The 22779-nt window shown below is 60.5% G+C and overlaps 1 protein-coding gene across 3 annotated transcripts in view; it reads right to left on the bottom strand.

The window, feature by feature from the left end:
- The window catches only part of Col5a1 (collagen type V alpha 1 chain), a 121534-nt gene that overhangs the window by 32709 nt on the left and 66046 nt on the right, over positions 1–22779 (bottom strand). For all 3 annotated transcript variants that reach the window (XM_078048642.1, XM_078048643.1, XM_078048644.1), the window contains 18 exons: positions 21509–21562; positions 20728–20772; positions 20091–20144; positions 19829–19873; positions 18817–18870; positions 16501–16545; positions 15967–16020; positions 15308–15352; positions 13138–13191; positions 11057–11164; positions 10300–10353; positions 9521–9574; positions 5149–5193; positions 4965–5018; positions 4045–4089; positions 3609–3662; positions 2725–2778; positions 75–128 (listed from right to left, as the gene is read on the bottom strand). In XM_078048642.1, coding sequence (XP_077904768.1) covers positions 75–128; positions 2725–2778; positions 3609–3662; positions 4045–4089; positions 4965–5018; positions 5149–5193; positions 9521–9574; positions 10300–10353; positions 11057–11164; positions 13138–13191; positions 15308–15352; positions 15967–16020; positions 16501–16545; positions 18817–18870; positions 19829–19873; positions 20091–20144; positions 20728–20772; positions 21509–21562 — 972 coding nt within the window. The remainder of the gene's footprint in view (positions 1–74; positions 129–2724; positions 2779–3608; positions 3663–4044; positions 4090–4964; positions 5019–5148; positions 5194–9520; positions 9575–10299; positions 10354–11056; positions 11165–13137; positions 13192–15307; positions 15353–15966; positions 16021–16500; positions 16546–18816; positions 18871–19828; positions 19874–20090; positions 20145–20727; positions 20773–21508; positions 21563–22779) is intronic.

Here is a 22779-nt window from a genome sequence, read left to right as displayed (position 1 = left end):
GACGCTGAGCCTTGGTTCTCCTCCCACACAGCTGGGGGACACCCGATACCCAGGACCAGCATGCTGTGTCTCACCTGAGGGCCAACCACACCGGGTGGGCCTGGAGGGCCAGTCTTGCCTTGGAAACCCTGTGGAGAGAGTGGGCAGCTGAGGCTGCAGAAGCGGCCGCCACGCCTGCCTCGCCACCAAGCCTGCCCCGCCGCCACGCCTGAGGACGCCCGCCCACTCCCACGGGGTCCCCAGATGGCAGATGCTCCCCTCTTCACGTGAGAGGGCCCATTTCTCTTGCTATACTTCCACGTGGCAATGAAGCCAGAGAAGCTGGTTCCGCTCCGGGTTTTTGTGCTGAGAAATAGATTTTAAGCCATCGGTCTTTCTTATGTCACTAAGTGCTCATTTTCTGAGCCGACTCTGGAGCCAGGTCTGGGCTGTTCCTAGTTGATGATTTTGGGGGATTTTCCTGCTCTGGTCATCGATTCCTCTGGCGCACACCAGGGGACACCCTGGCCAGCTCCTGGGTGTGTCTAGGACAGGTAGAGCCTGGCCCGACGGTCTTTGCCATCTGGCAGCGCACATGCGGGATTTTAACTGGATTCAGTGAGCACGTCCCATCTGTGCTGTGCTCGTGCCCAGGTGACGTCCTGGCTGGGCTTGGAGCACCCTCCGTGCTGCCCAACCTCTCCTTTGAAGGAAGAAGCTACCCTGACACAACGTAAGCTGGATTTCAGGTCACGTCGGCGGACTGAGGCAGGTGCGTTGGGACGTGCTGTTCTGCCCCAGGCCTAGAAGGGGACACTCTGGATCTGGGAGGGCAGTGGGTGGCTGTGAGGTCACAGGGAAGGCTGATGGGTGGGCACACACTACTCTGGGCCTGCTGCCTCCGGGTCAGGACGCCTGGCCACAGCACTGGGGTCTCACACTGAGCCTCTGGCCCACAGGGCACAGGGCACATTCAGGTTCTCTGCGAGTCCTCAGAGGACTCTCTTCTGGAAGGACAGCTCAGCTGCGGGCAAAGGCTAGAGCACTGCCCGAAGCCTGCGCTTTCCAGGTCAGAAACAAGGGTGATGGACAGGTCGAGGGGGAAGTGCCCAAGGAGGCAGCGGCCCTGGTGAAGTTGCTGATGCCAACGTTATTGGTCAAGGCAGGGAAGATGTCCTTTTGGGTCTCCAGTCATTCAGGGGACCCTCCGTGGCCAACCAGGATGGAATCTGTCTCCAACCCCCTGCTGAGAAGTAGGCTTTCGGGCCAATCAGGAGCAGTGACGGCCTCACTGTGCTCAGGGGCATCTGGACCAGCCCACAGGAGGCTCGACTGCCCAGGTGGGACACGGGGATGGGCACCCCTGCATCTGAGGAGGTGGCAGGCACCGAGGAGCTCTGGAGAGCACCTCCCCAGCAGAGGCAGCAGCTGAGCTGTTTCGCAGGCTCTTTCCAAAACAAGACGGAGGAGGAAGAAGCACACAATGTGCACAGCCCTCTACCTCATCTCCTGGAAAGGCGTTCAAGAAGATGTGCAGAGCACGGGGGAAATGTTTTAATCTTTCTCGATAAACAAAAAAGCAAAGTCATCTCCACTTCTCAGCCAGCATGGCAGCACAGACACTGCCAAGGTATGATAAAGAGGTTTCATCACGAGGCACCAGAGACAAAAGGCATCCTGTCTTTAAAGGCACACACCTGATGTGGCATTCAAAGACCCGTGCCACACGGGGGCCAGCATCAGCGGGGAGGGACCACCAGAGCACCAGGTACAAGGAAGTTGCAGAGGACAATGTGGCCTTGCTGCCCATCCCTGAGTTCCCTGCTCTCCCTGGTGGGAAAGGCCCCCTCTGCGCACTCTGTCCTCCAAGCTGGACAAGGTGGGCATACAGGGATGGCACACAGCACAGGGACAAGGAGCCATTGGCACGGCAGACCTCCAGCTGCTCAAAGCCTGGAGCCCCAAGGTCGCTGGTGTGGCCAAGGTCACAGGGAAGCCAGGATGTGCCTCTAATGAATGGGGACAGATCTCCAGTGGCTGATGGTGCCAGGAAATGGTCACATTTCTGATTAAGGCTTTTTCTACCAGCTGCAAATGGTGAGCTCTGTCACCCAAGGTGACCCAGCCTGAAACAGGGAAGAGCGAGCCACGGGCGAGGTGCCATCGCCATCGTGCACACAGCCGAGCAACCAGGGGAGGCCAAACGTCCACCCAGGTGGGTGCCAGTCTAGAGACTGGAGGCGTCTTCCTGACCCCTGTCCCCTCGACCCCTGTCCCCCCAGGTGAACATGGCTGGGGTAGGAGCGAGGCCGGCCGCCTTCTCTTCAAGTCTTACAGCAAGAAGTAACTGGGCAACAAATGAGAGCCTCCCCAAGCCCTTCTCCCGTGGGGACACGGGGGCTGCAGGCGCTGTCCCCTGTTCTTCAGGGAGGCACAGGTCAGAAGCACAAGGCTCCAGAGGCCCATCAGCCTCTGCTCAGGCCCCGATGGTCTGCAGTGTGGCCTCTGAACAGCAACACGCCAGGACCTGTTTCAGGTGTCACGGGGCACCACGTCCCCACAGCCTGACCCCAAGTCAGTGGCAGAGGGCGGGCCCTCGGGACACCTACGGGAGGCTGGCTGGTTTTCCCAAGCCAGCGAGGTCCCCTCACCTGCACTGGGTAGTACCATACCCACGGGCAGGGCCGCGGACACCCCACCTGCAGAGGCCAGGCAACAGCCTTGACCCAGCACCCACATACTCACCGTCTCGCCTCTCTGTCCAGGGTGTCCAGGGAGCCCGTCCTTGCCTGGAGGGCCCTGAAGAAAGGAGAGGGGAAGGAAGTTTCTTTCCATTCTGAGGAACAGCCACACTCAATGGACCTATGGCTACACAAGCCAACGGAAAGTCCCATCTCACTTTCCTGGTCTCACTCGTGAGCTTCCTCTGAGAAAGGTCACTGTCCAAGTCACCAAGGCACCGGAAATAAGCACCTCAGAGAAGCCTGTCCCAGGTGCCATGGCGGCACCTACCCATCACCTCACTGCAGCCCAAGGGACAAGCAGTTATCCCCGTCCCCAGAGGGCACACGGGCAGGGAAGGCCCATCGACTTCTGGAGGCCCGGCAGGCAGCTGGCCAGGTGGACTGGGAGCCAGGCCTGTCCAGCTGGAGGAGCTCCTTCCTGAGCACCCCAGCACCAGGCAGCGTCCCCGCTGCTGGACGCCCTTTCACGTTTCGGGGGATGAGGTGGAATACACTGACCGAGCTGTAAGACGAACGGGGGTCCCCAGAAAGCCCTGCTGGAGTCTTCTCCCCAGAACCTGTGTGGGCCCCCTTGCAAATGGGGTCCGCCAGTATGACCCAGCCAAGCTGAGGCTGGGCAGGAGGGGTGGCCCTAAGCCCGAGGCTGGTGCCCTCAGAACGCAGCCCCCAGACAGAACATGCTGGCATTTGGGCGACAGGCCTCCATAACGCTGCCCTCCAGGGAGGTGGGCGTGGCCAGGGGCCACCCACTGGTAGCCTTGGCCCAGGGGCTTGTCACCCTCCTGCCAACCCGGCCAGGGTCTGGCGGTGTCTTCCTACCCCCAACAGGTCCTAAAGGACAGACAGGGCCCCAGGAAGCCTGCCCAGGGGGGGAGCTCCACTAACCGGAGGGCCCTTTGGTCCAGGGAATCCCGTGGGTCCTTGAGGTCCGTTGGGTCCCTGGGGACAGAGAGTGGCCAGTTTGAAAACAGAAGTCCTCGCCCAGCAGCCCACACCTTCACTGGACTCTGAGCACACCGCTCCTGCAGCCTTCTCCCGATTTATCCCGCTGTGGAAGGCCCAGGCCGGGATGCCAGGGGGCCAGTCGCAAAGCCATGTCCCAGGGCCCTTAGGGGCAAGACGGGGCCCAGGACCCCATTTCCTGTTGTCTCAACTACCTCAAGACCCCAACAGAGCTGAGTCTCTGAGCTACGGAAGGCCTCACCCATCCCCAGCAGGGTCAGGGCACCTCCCCTCCTGGACTGCCCCAGCAGGGGTGCCAGGGGCTCTTGGGGCAGCTACCTTCCTGGAGGGGTTCCCCAGCCATGGGCAGGAAGCTTACCCGCTCACCAGGAGGGCCAGCCGGACCATCACCTCCAGAGTTGCCCTTGGGAAGGGGTCGGGAAGGGAGGGAGAGAGGCGTGGCTATGACGAGGGCTCGGATGGAGACCCTGGCCAGTGACATCACCAAACATGCACATCACACACTGGCTCCTGCCCTGCTCCAGGGTGTCCTGGCCCTTAGCAGAGGGCAGAGCAGCTCGGCACTGACCAACGTCTCCCACAGCTCGCCTGTCCCCTGTGCGTGCAGTGGCAGCTGACATCTGCAGGGCTATGACCTTTCCAAAACAGTGTCCCACTCAGCCAAGAAAAACATCCTTGAGGACTGCACACAGGGACCTCAGGCCCCACCCCACAGGGCACCAGCTGCCTGAGGAGGGGATCCTTCTCATGGTGGAGCAAGAGGTGGAGCACCCAGGGCTCAGCATAAAGGAAGGCCCGTGGCACCTGGAAGGCTGATCTCAGCAGGAATGCCCTTTGGCGTTCCTACTGGACAGGGCAAGGACAGCTTGCCATGCTGGGTTTGTCTTCAGAGTCACGCCAGAGTTGCCTCCTAGGCAAGGAGGCTCAGTGTCCACCCACCGAGAAAGAACTTTCTGGTAAAATTCTCTTTGCAGCCTCAGACCGCTTTTCCACAGAAGAAATAAGGCCTGCTCACCAAAATTGGGTGGGTCTGTGATGGGCCTGGCCTCCAGGGACCCCTGAGTCCCCACACATGGGGACTGTCCTACCTCTGTCTGCCTAGGGACCTCGTCCCCTGAGCCACTTAGCCAGGCTGCTGGAGGGAGCTCCTCCTAACCCAGGTCCAGGAAAGCTTCCCTCCTTGTCAGGGAAAGGCCACAGACAGCTGCCATGTGTATTCTGTCACCTCAGCCTTGCAACATGGGTTCTTGTAGTCACCAGAGAGGGACAAGGACATACCTTGGGGCCAGGCTTGCCCGTGATGCCCCGTGGGCCTCTTTCACCCCTCGGACCCTGGACAGATGGAGAAAAGAGGGGTAGGTCAGCTCAGATGCCCACAGCCAGAGAGGCCACCTTCCTTGTCCCCTGCCCCAGCCCCACACTCGGTTTCTCCAGGATGGCCCTCAGGCCACAGGGAGGTTACCGTTGGGCCTCGTTGTCCCCGGGGTCCAGGCTTTCCAGGTGTCCCCTAGAAGCAGAGAAGGGGCTGTCAGTCACTCTGCGCACACTCAGCTCTGCTCAGGAGCCCATCCTCCGCGGTATCCAGGGACTGAGTGACTCGGCAGGACCAAGAAGGGCGCGGCCTCCAGCCACCTGACCATCTTGGTTTGGACAGTTGGGTTGGGGGCTTGCTGGAGGGAGGAGGGCATCTCCCAGCGCCTGCACCCTGCACGTGCCTGCTGAGAGCTGGCTCCCGCCCAGCCTGATGGATGTTTACTACTCACCTGTTTCCTCTCCACAAAGCTCCCTACCTCCCTCCTCCTTCCCTCTCAGTGGGGGGGGGGTCATTATTACAAAAAGAGAGAAGGAAGTCAGTCCCTTTCATACATAATTTACTTTTGCTACTGTTAAGAATATTAGCCATTAAATTTTCAGCAGGCTCCGCCGACGAGCAAACTTGCAATTTAACCCATAAATCACAGATCCAGGAGCCGTCGCTGCTCTCAGGATCCAGGCTCCTTTTCCTGTTGCTGTTTTGCATTTTCCAAACCACAGAATGCAAACACACAGCATCTGTTTCTCGGCAGCGAAGATCTCAAGGCATCCTGCCGCATGCAGGGTCGGGTCCCTCCTGGGGCCTGCTCTCTGCTCCGCTCGTGGTCTCCTAAGGACAGAGCCCAGGGCAGGGCCGTGCTGCCGAGGCCAAGGGACACATTTCTTCTCCCCACCTTCCATCCATCTGCTGCCGGCATCGGCACTGCTTTCGAGTCTCCCATTCGAAACACGTTTAATGAGACCATTTATGACGATGAGTTAATTATGTTCCTTTTTAACAGTGCACTCTGGTTCCAGAGCTTTAATTCCATGGCTGTGTCCTCTGGCTTCAAATAAATATTTGCATATGAAAATTAGCGAAACATCTGCGTCTTCAATGATGAACGCTGTCCCGAGTGGACGTCCTCGATCCACCCGAACACACCCTGCTGTGGGGGCTGTCCTCTGCGGTCAGGCCTCTCCCCTGCCCTCCCTCAACCCAACAGCAGGCCATGACCTGGATCTTGTTCTTAACCTCGCGGCACCTGTGGCTCCCTGACCCAACGGTGTCCGAGGCCTGGGCCGGATGGGGTCTCGGCCACAGCTCCTCTGGACTCAGGCAGCACCAGCTCACCAGTGCTCACTGTAAACCCACTCAAGCCAGGGTTCTGGTCCTGGGGGGAGCCACTGAACACAACGTGACCCCCGGGTCTCCTTCACAAGCTGCCTGTGGGCGCACGTCCTCTTGTTCTTGCTGGGAAGGAACGGACAGTCCCAGAAGTGGCCCTACTGACGATCTCTGCCGGATCCAAGGAACCAAGCCCAGGCAGGAGAAGCCCTGCAGTGGCAGGGGGTGTCCAAAAGGCTGCTCCCCACCCCCTGGTGGGGGCAGGCCATTGATGGGCATTGCTTTGCTTCTGCTGACTTCTGTGCCTGGCTGCAACCAGCTTGATGTCCCTGATGCTCTTCCTGTTTAACCACGCCCCCACTAAGGCCACAGAAGCCAGCCACCAGCTCTGCAGAAGCCAGAACAGAGCTATTCAGGAGGCTCTCAGGTCAGAGGCAGGCACACAGAAGCCACAGGCTGTGAAGCACCCCAGCCCTGACCTAGAGGCCACCACCGAGCAGAATATCTGAGCAAAAGAGCCTCGGGGACAACACCACCCCCACAGCTCCCACTCCAGCCCTGTGGAGTCTCCCCCGGCCCCTTCCCCACACTGGGACCGAGCTTCCTGGGAAAGCCTCCCTGTGGACCTGGCCGGCCCTGCAGTGGGTGTCCAGTGGCTGCCTGGGCCCAGCACATACCAGCTTCCTCTGTCTCCTCCCACCTCCCATGGCCCTGACTGGCCCCTCTTCCGTCCCTCCTGCAGGTCAGAGCAGGAGTGTCATCTCCACTGCGAAGGCCCTCAGGTCTCAGAGTCACACTCTGGAGCACTGGGGCACCCAGTGCATCCTTGACCCTCATCGTCCCTGGTCGTCCCTGGGTGCCGGTCCTTGGGGGCTTTGCTCTGGGCAGCAGGGGTACATCTTGTGTGATCACCAAGTCCCCAGTGCCCAGCAGTGTCTGCATCTAGCAAGGACTTGAGAAACGTGTGCTGTTTAAGTGAACACACTGCCTCCGAGAGAAGCCGCTGTGACCGTGAGGTCCAGAGGCCAAGGGCAGAGCACCGACACACGACCCGGAGCTGTGACAGCTCAGGTCACCGAGGCTCTGAGGACCAGCCAGCACCAAGGGAGGCTTCAGTGCTGAACAAAAGAACACGGGCCCCCCTGCCAGGACAGCTGGCCTCCAGCTCCTGCAAACACGGGGGAGGCCACCCCACCCAGCGGGCCGAGGTACCTGCCATCTTTGTCATCCCCCACACCACCTGTCAAAAAGAAGGCCAGTACTGCAGACCTCTCTCTGCAGCAAGACTCCGCAGGTTTCCTGAGGGACGGCTACATTCTGGGTCCTAGACAGGAGGTGCATGATGGGAAGGCAAAGTGGCAGGGACCCAGCTCCAGGGACTGTTACCCTGTGCTCAAAAGTGCTCAAAGAAACAGATGGCCTCCACCTCTTGGCCTGACGTCTGTGTCATGAGCTGTGCCTGGGGCTGGAGCAGCAGTGGATAGAACATCCCTGATCAGGGCTGGACGTCCAGGTGCCACACAGAGGCTGCGAGTGGCTCCCACCTGGGCTCAGGCATCGGTGCCTGGAGGTGCCTGGAGGTGCCTGGTAGATCTTGGCATGACTCAGGCTTTCTAGTTTGTCTAGTGGCCTATGATGCTGATGCTGTGGACATGGCCAGTGGGGGCCAGCAAGTACCCAGACCAGTGTCCAAACTCACAGGGTCAGTGAGGGAGAGGCTGAGCTCTGGGAGGCACGGCCTCAGCTGGCCCCAAGTGGTCCTCCGTGGAAGACTGTGGTAAGACCACAACACCAGCAGCTGGTGGTCACGTGCCCTCTCCTTATGGTTCTCATTACTACAGTGTCACGTGGACGGTCCTGGCACGGGGGTCTGCATCCTGCCATGCCAGTGTGTCCCACATTTAGGAGACCCAGGCCACTGTTCGCCATGGGCACCTCCACGTGTTCCAGAGGACAGCCTTCCCCAAAGACACCAATCAGGCCGTCCTTAGAAGGAAAGATGACAGGTGACAGACAGGGGGATAAACAGACGGCAAGTGGGAAGACAGGTAAGTAGATGGCAGATGCACAGACAGCAGGTGACAGACAGGTGAACAGGTGACCGAGAGGAAGACAGACGACAGGTGAACAGATGATAAACAGAATACAGGTAGACAGTGGATGAAAGAAGGTACAAAGACAGACGATAAACAGATGACAGGTGACAGATGGGTGAGTGACAGGTGCTACAGACAGGTAGATGATACACAGGAGGTGACGGACAGGTGGGCCGGCAGGCAGGTCTGTAGACCGCCGAGTCCTGGACGGAGGCTGTCCCCCCGTGCCAGCCCTACCCTGCCCAGGAGGGTGCTCACATTTCCCCGTGGCTGAGTGGTAGAGCACACGTGCTCACTGTCACCTGCTCAGCCGCCCTGGTCTTCCTCGGCCTTCGCTGGTACACATTTGCTCCACTCTCTGGGAGCCACACATGGATGGAGGCGCAGCCCACAGCTCTGTGCACTGGGACAGCTGGGTGGCAGCAGAGCTGGAGGAGCCTGCTCTGTGGACGCCCCACAGGTGGCTGCTCTGTCCCCGGCATGCCCATGGACCAGGCAGCTCAGAGTCCAAGGGCCAAGATGACCAGGTGGCTCCTGCCTTCCCGACAGGTGATGCCCAGGCACCGTGGCTCCACCAAGGAGCATCCAGAGCGGCTCCTGCCAAGAAGGCTGGGCCAGTGGGGGCTCCACCTAAGGCTGGGGACATGGCTCCTTAGCCCAGTCCCCACAAGGCCTTTGTTAGCTAATCGCAGCAGGACGTCTCGGCACCTGGGCATATGTGCAGCCACAGCACACCAGGGAACAACGCACCTGGAGATTTGCACTGCAACCTGGTTCCAGAGGGATGCCAGCCTAGCCAGGAGCTGGTGAGCACCCTGCCCTTAAAGCTGGCAAAAAGAGGGAGCTGGGGGGCTGCCGCGGGCATCCGCCCGAAGGGTCCCTCTCGGCACTCTCTCCGCTCCTGTCTCTGCCCCTGCCTATCATAGAGCCATCACCCCAGCATCTGCAAGAGTCCTCAGCACTGAGAGTGGCCCGGGGCTCAAGAACAGCCATCTGGAAAGTGGTTTGGGGACAGGATGGGGAGAAGTAGGCAGCCACTGGGCAACCGCCACACAGCAAGGCAAAAAGAGCAGCTGCCCGTCCAGGGCTGTCCTTACCCTGCCGCCCTTCTCTCCATTGGCACCAGGGAATCCAGGGAATCCAATAGAACCCTGAAAGAGAGAGATGAGGAGGAAGCAGGAGAGCTGGGCCAGGAGGGGTGCTATGCTGCACTCCCAACAGGTGACTTCAGCTCCACTCACCCACTGGTGCACCTGCCCACCTGCCCGCAGGATGGCCACCCTGCACGGTGCCCATCCACCATCCACGCACCGCCACCCACCTCTCTGCCTGCTTGGCACCCATCTGCTCATCAGTTCAACATTTCCTGAGCATCTCACGGACTCCAGAGCGAAGCCCTGGGACTGAGTCTCAACAGGCCCGCTCCCCACCCTCCTGCCCACCCCGAGGCTGCAGAAGGAGCCTCCATCTGGAACATGGCACCCAGCGGCAGAAAGGCACCTGGACAGAGCCTCAGGGAGCCACAGCACCAACCCCAGGAGGGAACTCTGCCAAGCCTCCAAGTGAGGTGGGGGTCTACTGTTCCAGGAGCTCTGGCCATGGACAAGTCAATGGGCGAAGGCCATAGCGGGTCACCAGGGCCCAGCTGTCCAAGGCCAGGCTAGGTTCTGCCCCTCTCTGGAAGGCTTAACTGGTGGCCAGGCTCCTCATTGGAACTTGGCCAGATCAACACAAACTGCTAATAGACAAGAGCCCCAGGGACGGTACCACCAGCCTGGGGCCACAGAAGCCACCAGGTCAAGGAACAGACGAGGGAATGCCAGGTAGGGCAGGGCAGCCTCACACCTGCCGAGACACCTAGCACGGTTCAAAGTACCTTTGGCCCCTGCCTTCCTGGGTACCCTGGCAATCCGGGGACTCCGAGCTTTCCCTGGGGAAAAGAAAGAAGCACACCGCGGTGAGAACCGCCGTCCTCGGCTTTCTCCTCTGCACCGAGGAAGCCAACGGGCTGGGGCGGGAGGCAGCATCCAAAGACACCGTCACCACACAGTCCCTGCTGTCCTCTGGGGAGGAACCTCTAAGCACCCATGGGATACAACAGCGCCCACGGTCCCTGCACTGACGGAAGAGCAGAGGCCCAAGGGAGGAGTGCTCCCGGGCAAGAACGTCCTCCCTCTGTGGCTCAGCCTCCTGCGCCATGCACGGTCAGTCAGGTGGGAAGTTTTAGACACTTGTACTCCCATCCCTTCTAATTAGAGGGGACGAGGTGGGACAGGGTGGCTCCTCCCGCAGCTGCACAGGGCAGGCTGAAGAATGGCCGCCATCGAGGGCTGTGCCTTCCTGCCGTGGCGGGGACGTGCCGATACCCTCAGTGGGAGGCAGGAAGTCAAGGATGGAAACTCTATCTGGTGGGGGAGCTCAGAGCCCAGCTTGCAGGTGCCTGGGGAAGAGCCTCCTCCGAGGGGGGCAGGAGGGTCAGATGCAGGACAACACATGACCCGTCAGTCAATGTGCCTGGCCATGGGGCAGGATCACTGGGCGCCGGGGGGCTAGGGTCATCAGCAGGGGCCTCTCTAGAGCCTCAGCGGAGCTCAGTCCCTCCCAGGCATGGCCCACCACCCAATGTCACAAACCTTCTCCCCAGTGGGCCCCAGGGGACCGGGATCACCATTGGGACCTCCACGACCCTTCGGGCCTTCAGGGCCATCTTCTCCCCTGGGTCCAGGTGGGCCGATCTCCCCCTGCAATCAAACAGAGGCCGTGAGGGGGATCCTACAGCCTCCGCCAGGCTGAGGACTGCAGCCACGGTCCCGGGCGTGAGGCTGGATGGAGGCCTCTTGTGGTGAGAGCCACTTGGCCTCTTGGCCTCACTTGAGCAGAGGGCCTGCTCCAGAGCCCATCACGTGGCCAATCACGGGCGCTGCTAGAGGGTGTGCTGCCCCTCTGCACCGAGCGTGCCCGCTACATGCTCAAGGGCCTGCTCTTCCCAATTACCTCGCCCACGTCAAGGGCCTCTTGGCTGAAATAACCTGTTAACAATGGAGGCGCTGAACAGCTACCTCCGTAAATGCAGCGGGTGGATGGAACCCGCCTTCTTCTGAAACCCCAGCAGCCTTGGAGACGGGCAGCCTCCAACTGGGCAGCTACCTGGGCAAAACCAGGACAGAGGAGACCCCCAGAACACATGCTGGGGACAGTGGGCTTCATTCTGCCCTATTCAACACCCCTAGGTGACAGGTGGAGGCTGAGGAGGGGGCCCAGCAGCCTGCCGAGGCCGAGGGCAGCACCACTCTGGCTCTGAACAGCTGTCCCAGTGCTCAGTGGCAGAGTGGACAGGACCTGCCCAAGCAGGTGGTCAGGTGGTGAGTCCCCCTGACCAACTGCTTCCAAGAGCAGCTGCAGAACAGCTGGAGAGCCCACACCAAAAATGTGCACTGCAGGGACGGAGACCAACAGCTGCCTCACTGGTCTGTGGGAGAATGGGAGCCCAGGGGCCTTCCTCTGTCCTCCTCAATGAGCCTCAGCTCTGGGTGCGATGGCACACCTGCTCTGGGAAGTGTGATGGCGCCAGCTGCCCCCGAGGGGTACACCCTGCAGCCCCTCCCACCCTCATCTGGCTGCAGCTGAGATGGGGGAAATCATCTGTATTTAAAGCTGTGCCCTGTCACCTGGACCCCAAGCCTGTGAGCTGAGTCATCGGAGGGCAGGGGTGAGGAGGACTGGCACTCCACTAGGAGGCACGGTCTGCAGCGCCGGCCGCCCACAGCAGTACAGCCAGGACGTCACTGAGACAGCCCTCCTGCTCTCCCTCCAGTGACGGGCTATCGCTGCTGGCACTTGCCTGCCAGGTGGGACAAGGTGCCAAGTACCCAGGGCCTCTGGTTCTGGCATGTTCTATGAGGCACCCTCAGGCCCTGCAGCAGATGACAGGCCACGTCAGCGATGAGGTCAGCCACGTGTGCATGGCCCCTGAGCACAGGCAGCTCATCCCTCTGCCTGGGCTCCGACTCGGCCTGGAGTTGTTGGGAAGCCACCAGGCAGTGGCCACTACCTGGAAACCCTCTCTGGGTCACTCCTACACCCTCTCCTTGCTTATGTGACAGCACAGCCGGCGTTCGGCCCGGTGCCTGTCACCTGCGAGCCCTGCTCTCCGCACACCTTGCCCCAGAGCTGGGTCACAGAGAAGCAGCCAGGTTGTTGGGGCTTCTCCCGCAGGGCCAGCACCAGACTGTCCAACACCAGGGCCACGCCGGGTGCTCTAAGGGCTGAGCAGGGTGTGGCCCTGCGGGTGACTGGCTGTGGCCTGGGGAGGTACTCCGCCGACTGCTTCATTCCCATAACCTCGCTCTCCTCTCCCTGGCCACTCATCTCGCTGCCTGCAGTCACAAATTGCTCCATAACCCACCGGATCAGCCAGGAAGTAACAAGTCCCCGTGGACCCACCTGGGTGGGACCCAGGGCAGAGGGGTGGTCCACAGCCATCCTGTCCCCAGGGTCATACAGGGACAGCACTCCAGCCTCCAAGCTGGAAACTGAGGGCGAGGTGAGCAGGACTGCAGAGAGCCCGGCTCCAGGGCTCAGACCACCCCGGCTCAGGACCAGGAGTCCCCACAGAGGTGCACCTCCATTCTGAGAAGACACTCCACAGCCACAAACACCCGCACCCCTCCCCAGGACCCTGAGCCACTCTGCCTCTCCCTAGCTGGACACTTACCCGGTCACCCTTGATGCCCATGTCGCCTTTAAATCCAGGGAAGCCATCTTCACCCTGGAGGGGACGAGAGTTGGCCTTAACCCAGAGCAAAGCCCCCGCTCCCTGGCACTGCTGCCCCACCCCCTCACTGGCACGGAGACCTGTGGCGGGAGCCTGGACGGGGGGCCCTGTGCTCGGCCTTGTGAAGGGTGCTCCGCGGGCTCAGCGCCCGGCAGCTGAGGCTGCGGCCTGGAGGTCAGCGACCTGGTTTGCCAGGGCTGTGCTGAGCGAGCCCCAGCCACGGGCATTGTTTCTCAGGGCAGCTTTGTGTCCTCTCAGCACTGAAGGCCGGGAGCAGGTGAGTGGGCGGACACTTGAGGAGGGGACGTGGGCTGCTCTGGTGGCGTGGCAAATAAAAACCAGCGTCACCAGAAGCCGAGAAGAAGGCAACCCTGGCTTTTACGTGAGCTGTGCCACTTGTGCACTTGGGGACCTCAGGGAAGGTGTCAAGGGTGAGCGACCTCCTGTCCCTTCAAGACCCTGGTTGACGTCCCCTCCAGGAGACCACAGGGAGAAAGCCCCCGCCCTCCACAGAGGCTGCGCTTGGCACCAGGGAGGGGGCGGGGCCTCGACCCAAGAGGAGCAAACGGGGAGCCTGAGGGTCGGCCTCGCCGCCTGGAGACCGGCCCACTTCCCACCCAGCGGGCCCCGAGGCGCCCATCCAGTGTTCACCCAGTGCCCGCGGCTGGCCAGCTGTGGCCGCAGAGTTGGCTGGAGTGCCAGGGCCACAGTCCCCACGTCCCCTCCCACCCCTTCCCGCACCCCTAAGGACAGACAGCCCAGGGACTGTCCTGGCAAGATGGCTGCCTCCACGTGACTCAGTCACGTCCTCCCAAGCATCCCTGTTGCTGGTAGGACAAAGCTGGGACTCCAGGAGGCCACCTTCAAAACAACAGAGCCACCTTAGGAACTAGGGGGGATGGGGATTCTGAGACCTGGGCTGTGACAAGAACCCTGCTGGGGGCTGTGCCTGTCCCTAAGGCCCTGGGTGTCTGCAGGCACCATCCTGGGCCAAACTGCTCAGCAGCCCCAAATCCCCTGGAACCAGGGAGTCCTGCCTTGGCCCAGGTGTGTTCTGGAGGGAGCTGGGCCTGTGCGGGCCTTGCCTGTCCTTCTTGAGGACAGCCCACTGAGAGCACGGGCTGGGTCGGGCCACCGTGGTTCCACTGCCCTGTCACTTCAGGTCCAGTGGCAGCCCTTGATGTGCCAACGTGAGTGACATGGCAGGTCCCCCAGGGGCCCAGCAAGGAGCAGCGGGGCATGAGCACTGTCCCAAAGAGAGAAGAGGCCACCTGAGCTCCTGCCCACAGCCTCTCCGCCCTCCAGCCCCAGGTCCGAGACCCTGGGAAGCCTCACAGGCTACCCGCAAGGGAGGCAAAGTCCCTGTGGAAAACCTCTAAGGAGGACACCAGAGAACAGGTGGCCATGATGGGAGGGACCAGGGCCACGCAGCCCTGGAGCCCATCCATGGGACAGGTCTGGAAGGTGGCTCTGGGCCTTGTCCAGAACTGAGAGGACAGATGTGGTGAGCCCACCACTGCGTGTGGCTGAGGACATTGCCACTGCTGGTCCCCGAGCACTGACCCCGGCCAGCACGTACAGTGGCCCATCTCAGATGTTTACTAACCAGAATGATGCAATCTGACCCGTGCCCAATCTGACCCATGACACGGGACAGAGCAGCGTGCTGAGCGGGGGCTCTGTGCTAACTCACGCTGGGCGTGCTATCGCACGTGTGGGCGTGTGTGTGCTTGCCCAGGGCTGTGGGCTGGCAGCGCCCTCTGAGCCTGGGCACCCGAGCGCCAGCCCACTCCCGCCTGGCCCAGCTCAGCTGCAGGAGTGCGCACCTCTGCAGCCGTGGGGGCTGCCCGGGAAGAACCCTAACTACCAAGCCCGTGGGCAGAGGCGTGAACCAGATGCACGGGCCCTCCAGGATGCACCCAGGGGACCCCGGGCCTGCCCTCAACTATGCATTCCCCTGGTGCATGCACACTTCCCTGCAGAGTGGCCTCAGCTGCCCCTGGCACTCAGAAGCCACACCTCCTCCGCTGGCCGTGCTGACATGCTGGTCACCCAGCCGGATCCTGTTCTGGTCAGGCTGGGCTCTCAGCTAGAAGGAGCAGATACTCACCTTCTCACCTTTGGTGCCCTTCAGACCACGGATGCCATCTGCCCCCTGCCCAGGTAGAAAAAGAAGAGAGCGCATGAACTCAAGCCTCTGCTGATTAAACCACACAGCGCCAAGCAGACCCGGCCAGTGCTGGCGGGCCAGTGGGACCATGCTGTCCATGTTGCGGGGGCTCTGTGCCCTGCCTAACGAGGTTGCGGGCATTTTCCAGGTGGAAACACGAGTGAGCAAGTGGCCATCTGCACGTCTGTCTGTCCAGGGCTGTTCTGCCCACTGCTGTGGAGGGGGGCAGACTTCCATTCTCACCCTTCAAACATGCAAACGGCTCTGAGAAACTTCTCCGAGCTTCCCTGTGGAGACACCCCAGGCTCTGAGGCCTGTGAAGTCTGAGAGCCGCTGGGCTCAGAGCATGGCACACAGGACCAAAGGACACTCTCCTGTCCCACCGATGGCGGTGCGTAGGCTGACTGGAGATTGTGCCCTGCCCCGAATCTGCCCTTCCGGGTACTGTCGACCCACAGCGTCCCACCTGATGGCGCACCAGGCTACTCCGGGGCCAGGCAGGAGGAGCCTTAGCTGCAGAAGAGCTCCCCAGAGTCAGCCAGCCGTGCCCTCCCCGACCCTGACCTCCAGGAAGACGGGGCTCCATAGATGCCTCTCACCTTGACTCCTCGAGGACCTGGGTAACCGATGGGACCCTGGGGGCCAGGTGGGCCCTAAAACCAAAGGAAAAAAGCCGTCAACTCCCTTTAGGCACCTGGGAAACTGCAGCCAACTCCAGGTCCCTCAGCGAGAGACAGGACCCGGCTTCCACCAGCATCGGGCCCCACAGAGGCCTGGGGGGACACAGCGGCCCCTGCCCTAATGTCAAAGGCAGCGGGTAGTGTCACATGATGAGAGGGGACACCCCGCCTCCCACCAGCAGTCTGGGAGTGAGGGAAGGTCCTGGAGCAAGACGGGCTGAGGCAACATGGGTGCCTGGAAGGACAGAGCTGCCACCAAAGACATGCACCCCCCAAGAGGCCGTGGGTAAAGTGGCCGCTTCCCACGGGAGGACAGGCTGGCTCTCCACAAAGGGACGTCCCTCAGCTGCCAGAGGGCTTGCTGATGAGCATCCAGGGCTCTCGGGAGGTACCCCTGCCTCCCCACCCTAGCCCAGGACCTGCACAGCATCAGCGGCCATGGCCAGTACCCACCTGGCCTCCTTTCTCTCCAGGAGGGCCTTCTTTGCCAGGGTGGCCCTGTCACAAAGGAGGAATCCTTCATTAGTCAGTGCCACCTCCCTCGGGTATCCCATCCTCTGCTGCATTCCTAAGAGATGGCAGTGAGGGTCACAGTGCCCCAGCTCCTCCCTCCCCAGGAAAACCAGTCGCGGTGGCAGGGCAGGCAGGAGGAGGAACAAATGGTGGGCGCTGGGCCTCCGGCACGGGCCTTCACCCAACACCCCACGGAGCCCTGCTTCCATGATGGGAAATAATCTAGCTCCCATTATTTGCACTTGATATTTTTTTTTGATTAAAAAGTAATATACATTCACTGTAGACAATTAGGCGGGTGGGAAGGGAGGAGGCCCCTCATGACTTCTGCAGCCACAGCCACCGTGGCTGACTGTGACGGGAGCTCTCATCCATCTTCTCTGCACGCACACTGGGTCTGACTAAGTGAGCGGGTCGTGCGCCTTCCTCGAGTTGCTGGGTTCAGCTGAAGTGGATTTTTACTGGCTCCATACTGTCTCAGGGACCCAGTGCCCCTGCCGCTCCCCCGTGGCCTGAGAGCGGCTTGAACACTGGCACCTGGGTGCTGCAAGAGCCTCCACATGCTTCTTGCTTCTTCACCGTTTAGCATCCATCTCCCTGTCTTCAAAACCAGAACTCTCCAGCCAAGAGGAAAGCAAAGACCCAGCAGAACGGCCCCTGGCGGGTGGCAGCCGGGTGCTGCTGTAGGAAGGCTCTTTCGAATCTCCCCGCTCTGTGCACCCAGGAGAGGCTGCTTCTGGGGCCACCAGGGCCTTCCCGTCCACCTGTGGTCCCGACTGTGAGCACACCACACCCAAGTGTCCAGCCCTGTGTGTTATTTTAAAGCACCACCACTGGCTTGGAGAGCTCAGGGTGGTGGGCACCTGCAGGCTCCAGGGGAACGGTCCAAGGCCCTCTCTCCCCACTCTGTGGAGGTTTTGGTGCAGGGACCAGGCTGAGACCCAAACAGGTGCATCTGGGAGGGGCACCCTCCCTGCAGGGCATGGGCTGGCCATCCCCGTCCCACCTTGCAGGGGCCTGAAGCACACCTGGCCTGCTCAGAAGGCAAGAGCAGCCCCAGGCCCGCAGAGACCCTGGGAGACGGGAGGGTGACTCCACGTCACCGCTGTGTTTATAATCATTTATAACATGCCATTTTTATCTTTAGAAAATGCAATTAGATAGAGACATAAATTAAAGGGTTCACAAATGACATCCTGGTAAAGATGGATCTCATAGTATCTGAACTCCCGCATGGCCAAGTCCCTACATATTTTCAAAAAACTCCACGTGGAGCAGAGTGACCGTAATTCGCTGCTCAGATTAAAAAAGGACAATTTGGGATTTTTAGATTCACTGGACTAAATGATCCTCAACCCTGGAGTGCAAAGAGACAGATGTGTAGTAAACAGGAACCAATTAATGGTTGATATATTTAACTTTTTGGTTTAGTTTTTAATGGTGTTATTAAAACAATAAAATACATGGTCTTAAATAATTAATTTAGCTAATCTTGTTTTCTGAAACAGGCTCTCTTTCAGCATCAGCTGAAAACTATTAAAAACCCCCAGACCAGCCGGGTGCGGTGGCACCTGCCTATAACCCTGGAGGCCGAGACAGGAGAAAAGAGTTCAAAGCCAGCCTCAGCAACTCAGTAAGACCCTGTCTCAACATAAAACAAAAAGGGCTGGGGGTGTGGCTCAGGGTTAAGAGCCCTGGGTTCAATCCCTGGTAAACAAATCAAACAAGAAAACCAACCCCACAGCAGCAACATCTCACAGGAAGAGGCAGAGGGACTCGCGTGGCGCACACCGCGTGCACACAGGGCCTCTGAGTGGTCCCACTTCCCCCAGCTCCCCTCCCCACAACGTGGCCACACGGGGACTTGCCCTCAGTGTCGGACGGGCTCCGCGCTGGGCTCACACGTTGCTAGACCCTGGTGCACCGCCCTCCTACCCTGTGCTCGGACCAGAGAGTACACACCATGTGCACGCAGCTGGGGTCGCTCCAGCCAGCCCTCTTTACAGTCCCAGACTCAGGGTGACTAAACGGCACACCCCAGTGAGGAGCTGACACTGCCACCGGTGCAGCCACCACCCTTCCACAGGAGCAGGGTGAAGAGCGTGTCCAACCCAGCAGTTCTGAGCAATCAAGCTCGAGACTGAACGGGACCAACCTCCATCCCCACGGAAGGCAGGCGAGGGCCCACGTGTCGTTCCCAGATCCTGGCTGCCCAGCCCCCAAGCCCCGGTGGGGCAGCGTGGGCAGGCTACTCACCGGGGGTCCGTCAGCACCCGGCATTCCTGGGAGGCCTGGTTTACCCAGCGGACCCTAGAAGAAACAGAGTCTGTGGGGACACACCTTGGTTTACCTCACCCCTAGGCTTGCCCAGCCCTCGCTGCATCCCAAGTTCTTCTGCTGAGCAGCCTGCTCAGAGGCACCCCTCTGCGCTGCCCCCAGCACACAAGGACAGCCCCTCCTCCCTCTGTTGCCAGAGCTCTGGTTTAGCCCTGGGAACAGAACTCCCACTCTCACTAGTGCTGCGCCCACCCTCGCTGACACCCCCTCCCACCCGCTGGCTCTTTGGGAGCCTGCCGGAAGCTCTCCTCTGCTCCTCAGACAGGGCAACTCCCACACCAGGGGATCTGTTCATGCCTCTCCCTGGCCCCCGAAGGCCTGGTACCACAGCCACACAGTGTCACTGATCAGCATCCTGTGCCACACTCAGAGGGCCCTGGCCAGTGGCCATCTGGGTTGGAACCAGCCCTTCGGGGGATTCTGGCTCATTCAGAACCACCCGCACCCCACCTCCGCCATGGTTCTTGGCTGTGTTGGTCAAGGTGCTCTGCAGTACTCAACATGCCCAGGCTGGGACGTGCCCCCGACTGCAGAGGACCCAGGCCCCCACCCTCAGCCAGGCATGGGGGCCCTGTGGAAACAAGTCCCAGCACGGGACTCAGCAGGTACTGGTGGTGAGTTTAGGGTTGCCAAATTTAGCAAAACAAAGCAAGATGCCCAGTTTCAGATCGACACAGTTCAAATTTAACTATGCGTCATGTATTTTCTATTCTTGCCAAATCCAGCCCCCCATGGCAGAGCTGGTGAGTGAACGAAGGGATGGAGGAGTGTGTTTAGGAGTCCGCACAGGACAGGGCCCGAGACCTTGCCCACGGCTGACTTGTCACCTCCCCGGGGCTGAGCTTCTGCAATTCCAGGGAGAGCGGTGAGGGCAGCTGGCCTCCCATGCCTGCATCAAGAAGCCCCTCGGGCCCAGCTCAGGCCCACCTACCTTTTCTCCTGGAGGGCCGATGGCACCTTGGGGGCCTGGAAGACCCTGTGGGAAGAGCCAGAGAGGTGAGGAGAAGGCTGAGCTGGAGCCCCCGGCCTTCTTCCCATTCCCGCTGACAGGCACCAACCCGGTTCCAGTCCCATCAGCACAAAGTGGGGACAGAGTTGGGGGGCAGAGCTCAGTCCGTCCCTCCCAGAGCGCTGGCTGGAGACCCACAGCCCCCACGCCTGATGCCCCAGAGCCGTGTCCCCAGGCCACTTACCTGGGCACCAGGATTACCCTGCTGTCCGGGGGGGCCAGGCTCTCCCTGGGGGCCCTGTGGGAAACAAGAGCAAGCCCTGAGAGGAGCTCAGGGAGCTGCACCCCATCCCTCGGGTGGGGTCACCCCATCCCGCACCCCATCCTCTCCATGTGTTCTTAGCTCCTGACAGCAGCACAGAGGCTCATGTGTGGGGTCAGCCCGGCAGAAAGAGGTGGGGGTTCCCCAGAGAGTAGGGCCTGGACGGCCCCTCGACCCAGAGACAACGTGCTCCTACAGACACGTCCGGACACCTCCCAGCAGGAGTGCAGAGGGCACGGGGACACTGGTGCCTAGTCCTCCTGTCTTGCTGATGTTCCCCAGTGCCCTTGGAAAGGACCAGGGCCCGGGACTCATCTCCTGATGGCTTTGCCGTCAGCTCCTCCAGAACAGGAAGAAGGTGGCCTCCCCCTGAGCCTCCCCGACTTCAACAGCATGCGATGGGCAAACACCAACTCAGCTTTTAGCACTGGGGGCTCTGAGTCTGGCCCTCTGCTCCCCAGCGCCAGCTGCTGTGGACAGGGCCAGAACTCCCCAGCTGGGCTCGGAGTGTGCCCAGGGCTGTCACCATGAAGCCCAGCCCTGGCAGCCCCAGACTCACCACATTTCCTTTCGGGCCTGGTTGGCCATCCATACCCGTTACGCCCTGCAGGGGATGTGAAGGAAAGACATGGTACATGAGAAATGCTCAAAAGGAAAACTGCGTCGGAAACTCAGGGAAGACCCTCAGGGAAGGTGTCAAGGGTGAGCGACCTCCTGTCCCTTCAAGACCCTGGTCTGACGTCCCCTCCAGGAGACCACAGGGAGAAAGCCCCCCGACCTTCACAGAGGTTGCGCTTGGCACCAGGGAGGGGGCCAGGCCTCCATCCAAGAGGAGGAAACGGGGAGGGCAGCCCTCCGGGGGGGCAGAAGACCTGATCCTAAATCCCTTCTGCAGAAGGTCCACTGACCAGACCCTAGCCCTCAGCCAAAGGGGAGCCGAGCTGCCGCCCCAGTATCCCATGGGCAAGCGCCTTCTAGAAGGGCCTCAGGCAGGCCCCAGGAAAGAGCCCCATGGGAACCAGGGCTCTGCCTCCTTCCAGAGCATGCACAGGAGCTGCAGGAAGGTCCCTCGGGACATGGTGCCCTGGGGCTCTGCTGACAAAGACCCGGCAGGTGCTGATGCCAGGGAGTGGACATGGAAACATGATGGGGACAGGCAGGAGCTGGCCTGCCGCAACCCCAGCTTCCATCCCCACCCACGCCCCTCACACCAGCAGCAGGCAGCTGTGCAGAAGGATCACATTGCATGAGCTCTCCCAGTGCCCAAGTGAGCCACCAGCTGGGTGGCAGGGTCTCCAAAGCCATCATGGGAACACCCAACATGAGGAGACAGGACTTACGGGAGGTCCTGGAGGGCCTGGGGGCCCCTTTGGCCCAAGCAGACCACGTGGCCCCTGCAAGAAAGAGCAAGGAACGGTCAAAGTTGTCAGGAGTCCCAGCCCTTGAACCCAGGCCCCTACGAATCCTGGGCCCCACAGCCTGGCTCCTCCCAGTACTTGGCGGGTGACCCAGGTCTTGGGGAGCCTGGCCCAGATCCCCTCTCACCCCCTACCTCTCCACCCTGGTGCTGGAAATCAGAGGTAGTGGGTGCCTGGAACTGAGGTGGGGGAACAGAGGACATCGCCTTTGACACCTGCTGGGACAGGCAGGACCAGACCTCTCCCACAGAAGCACCACCACTGTCCCCCACTGAACAAGCACTTTGTCCAGTTCCTGTTTTCAGCTCTCTCTTGAGTCCCAGTGCACACTAACAGGAGCTGTTATTTCTGGTCTCACAGAGTCCAAGGCTGCAGGGAGCAGGGTCAGGAGAAACTAGGTCTCTGCTGGGAACCCAGGATTTCGTCCCATGGCCACCACTCACTCCCGAGTTGCACATGGTCCCCTGAGCTAGGAGGCATAGCCCCAAGGCACCTGCCACCTGGAAAGGCTTACAAGATTCTAGTAGCAAGCGTCCAGTCCCTGTCTGCCACGGGTTGGCTCACGCCCACCCTGGGGGGTGGAATCAGGGAGACTTTAGCCAAGCCACATGGATTTCAGGCACCCTTAACTTTAACAGAACCTCTCCAAATTCAGTAGAGGAGAAATCCTCCCACGTCCATTGCCTCTTCAGTGTTTCCTTCGTTATTTTAATACCCAGTCATATTAATGTTTTCCAGAAGCTAATAACCCAGAAGGCACCGCTCGGACGCGTGCTAAGGAGAATAGTGTGATGGATTCCCCTTAGCGGCTAATCAGACATCCAGGGTATAATTTAGTCCCAGTGAATCCGCACAGGCCAACCCTGAACTCTCCTCTACACAGCGTTTGCAATATTTCTCATCAATTAACATTGCCAGAAGCAAACAGCCGCCTGAATTGGGTAATGAGGGAGGTTTCGGAGCCACCCTCAGTGAAAAGAAATCAGTGTCCCTCTATCATTAAGGAAATCTGCTTTGGGCCTAAACATGTGCCCGCTGAGGGAAGAGAGCTCCCTGCCTGGGGGTCGGACAGGGCGTTGCTAGAAGCTCCCATGGGAAAGTCACCCATCAGAACCTGAGCTGATGCAGGCCCTGTGACTGTCCCCAGGTACCCGCCATGGCAGAGGTGTGCAGACCCACCTGGATGTCCCTGG

Source organism: Ictidomys tridecemlineatus, chromosome 4, assembly GCF_052094955.1.
Source record: "Ictidomys tridecemlineatus isolate mIctTri1 chromosome 4, mIctTri1.hap1, whole genome shotgun sequence".
NCBI classification, from domain to species: Eukaryota; Metazoa; Chordata; class Mammalia; order Rodentia; family Sciuridae; genus Ictidomys; species Ictidomys tridecemlineatus.
The sequence above is the reverse complement of the archived record's forward strand: the minus strand, read 5'-3'. Positions and strand labels throughout refer to the sequence as shown.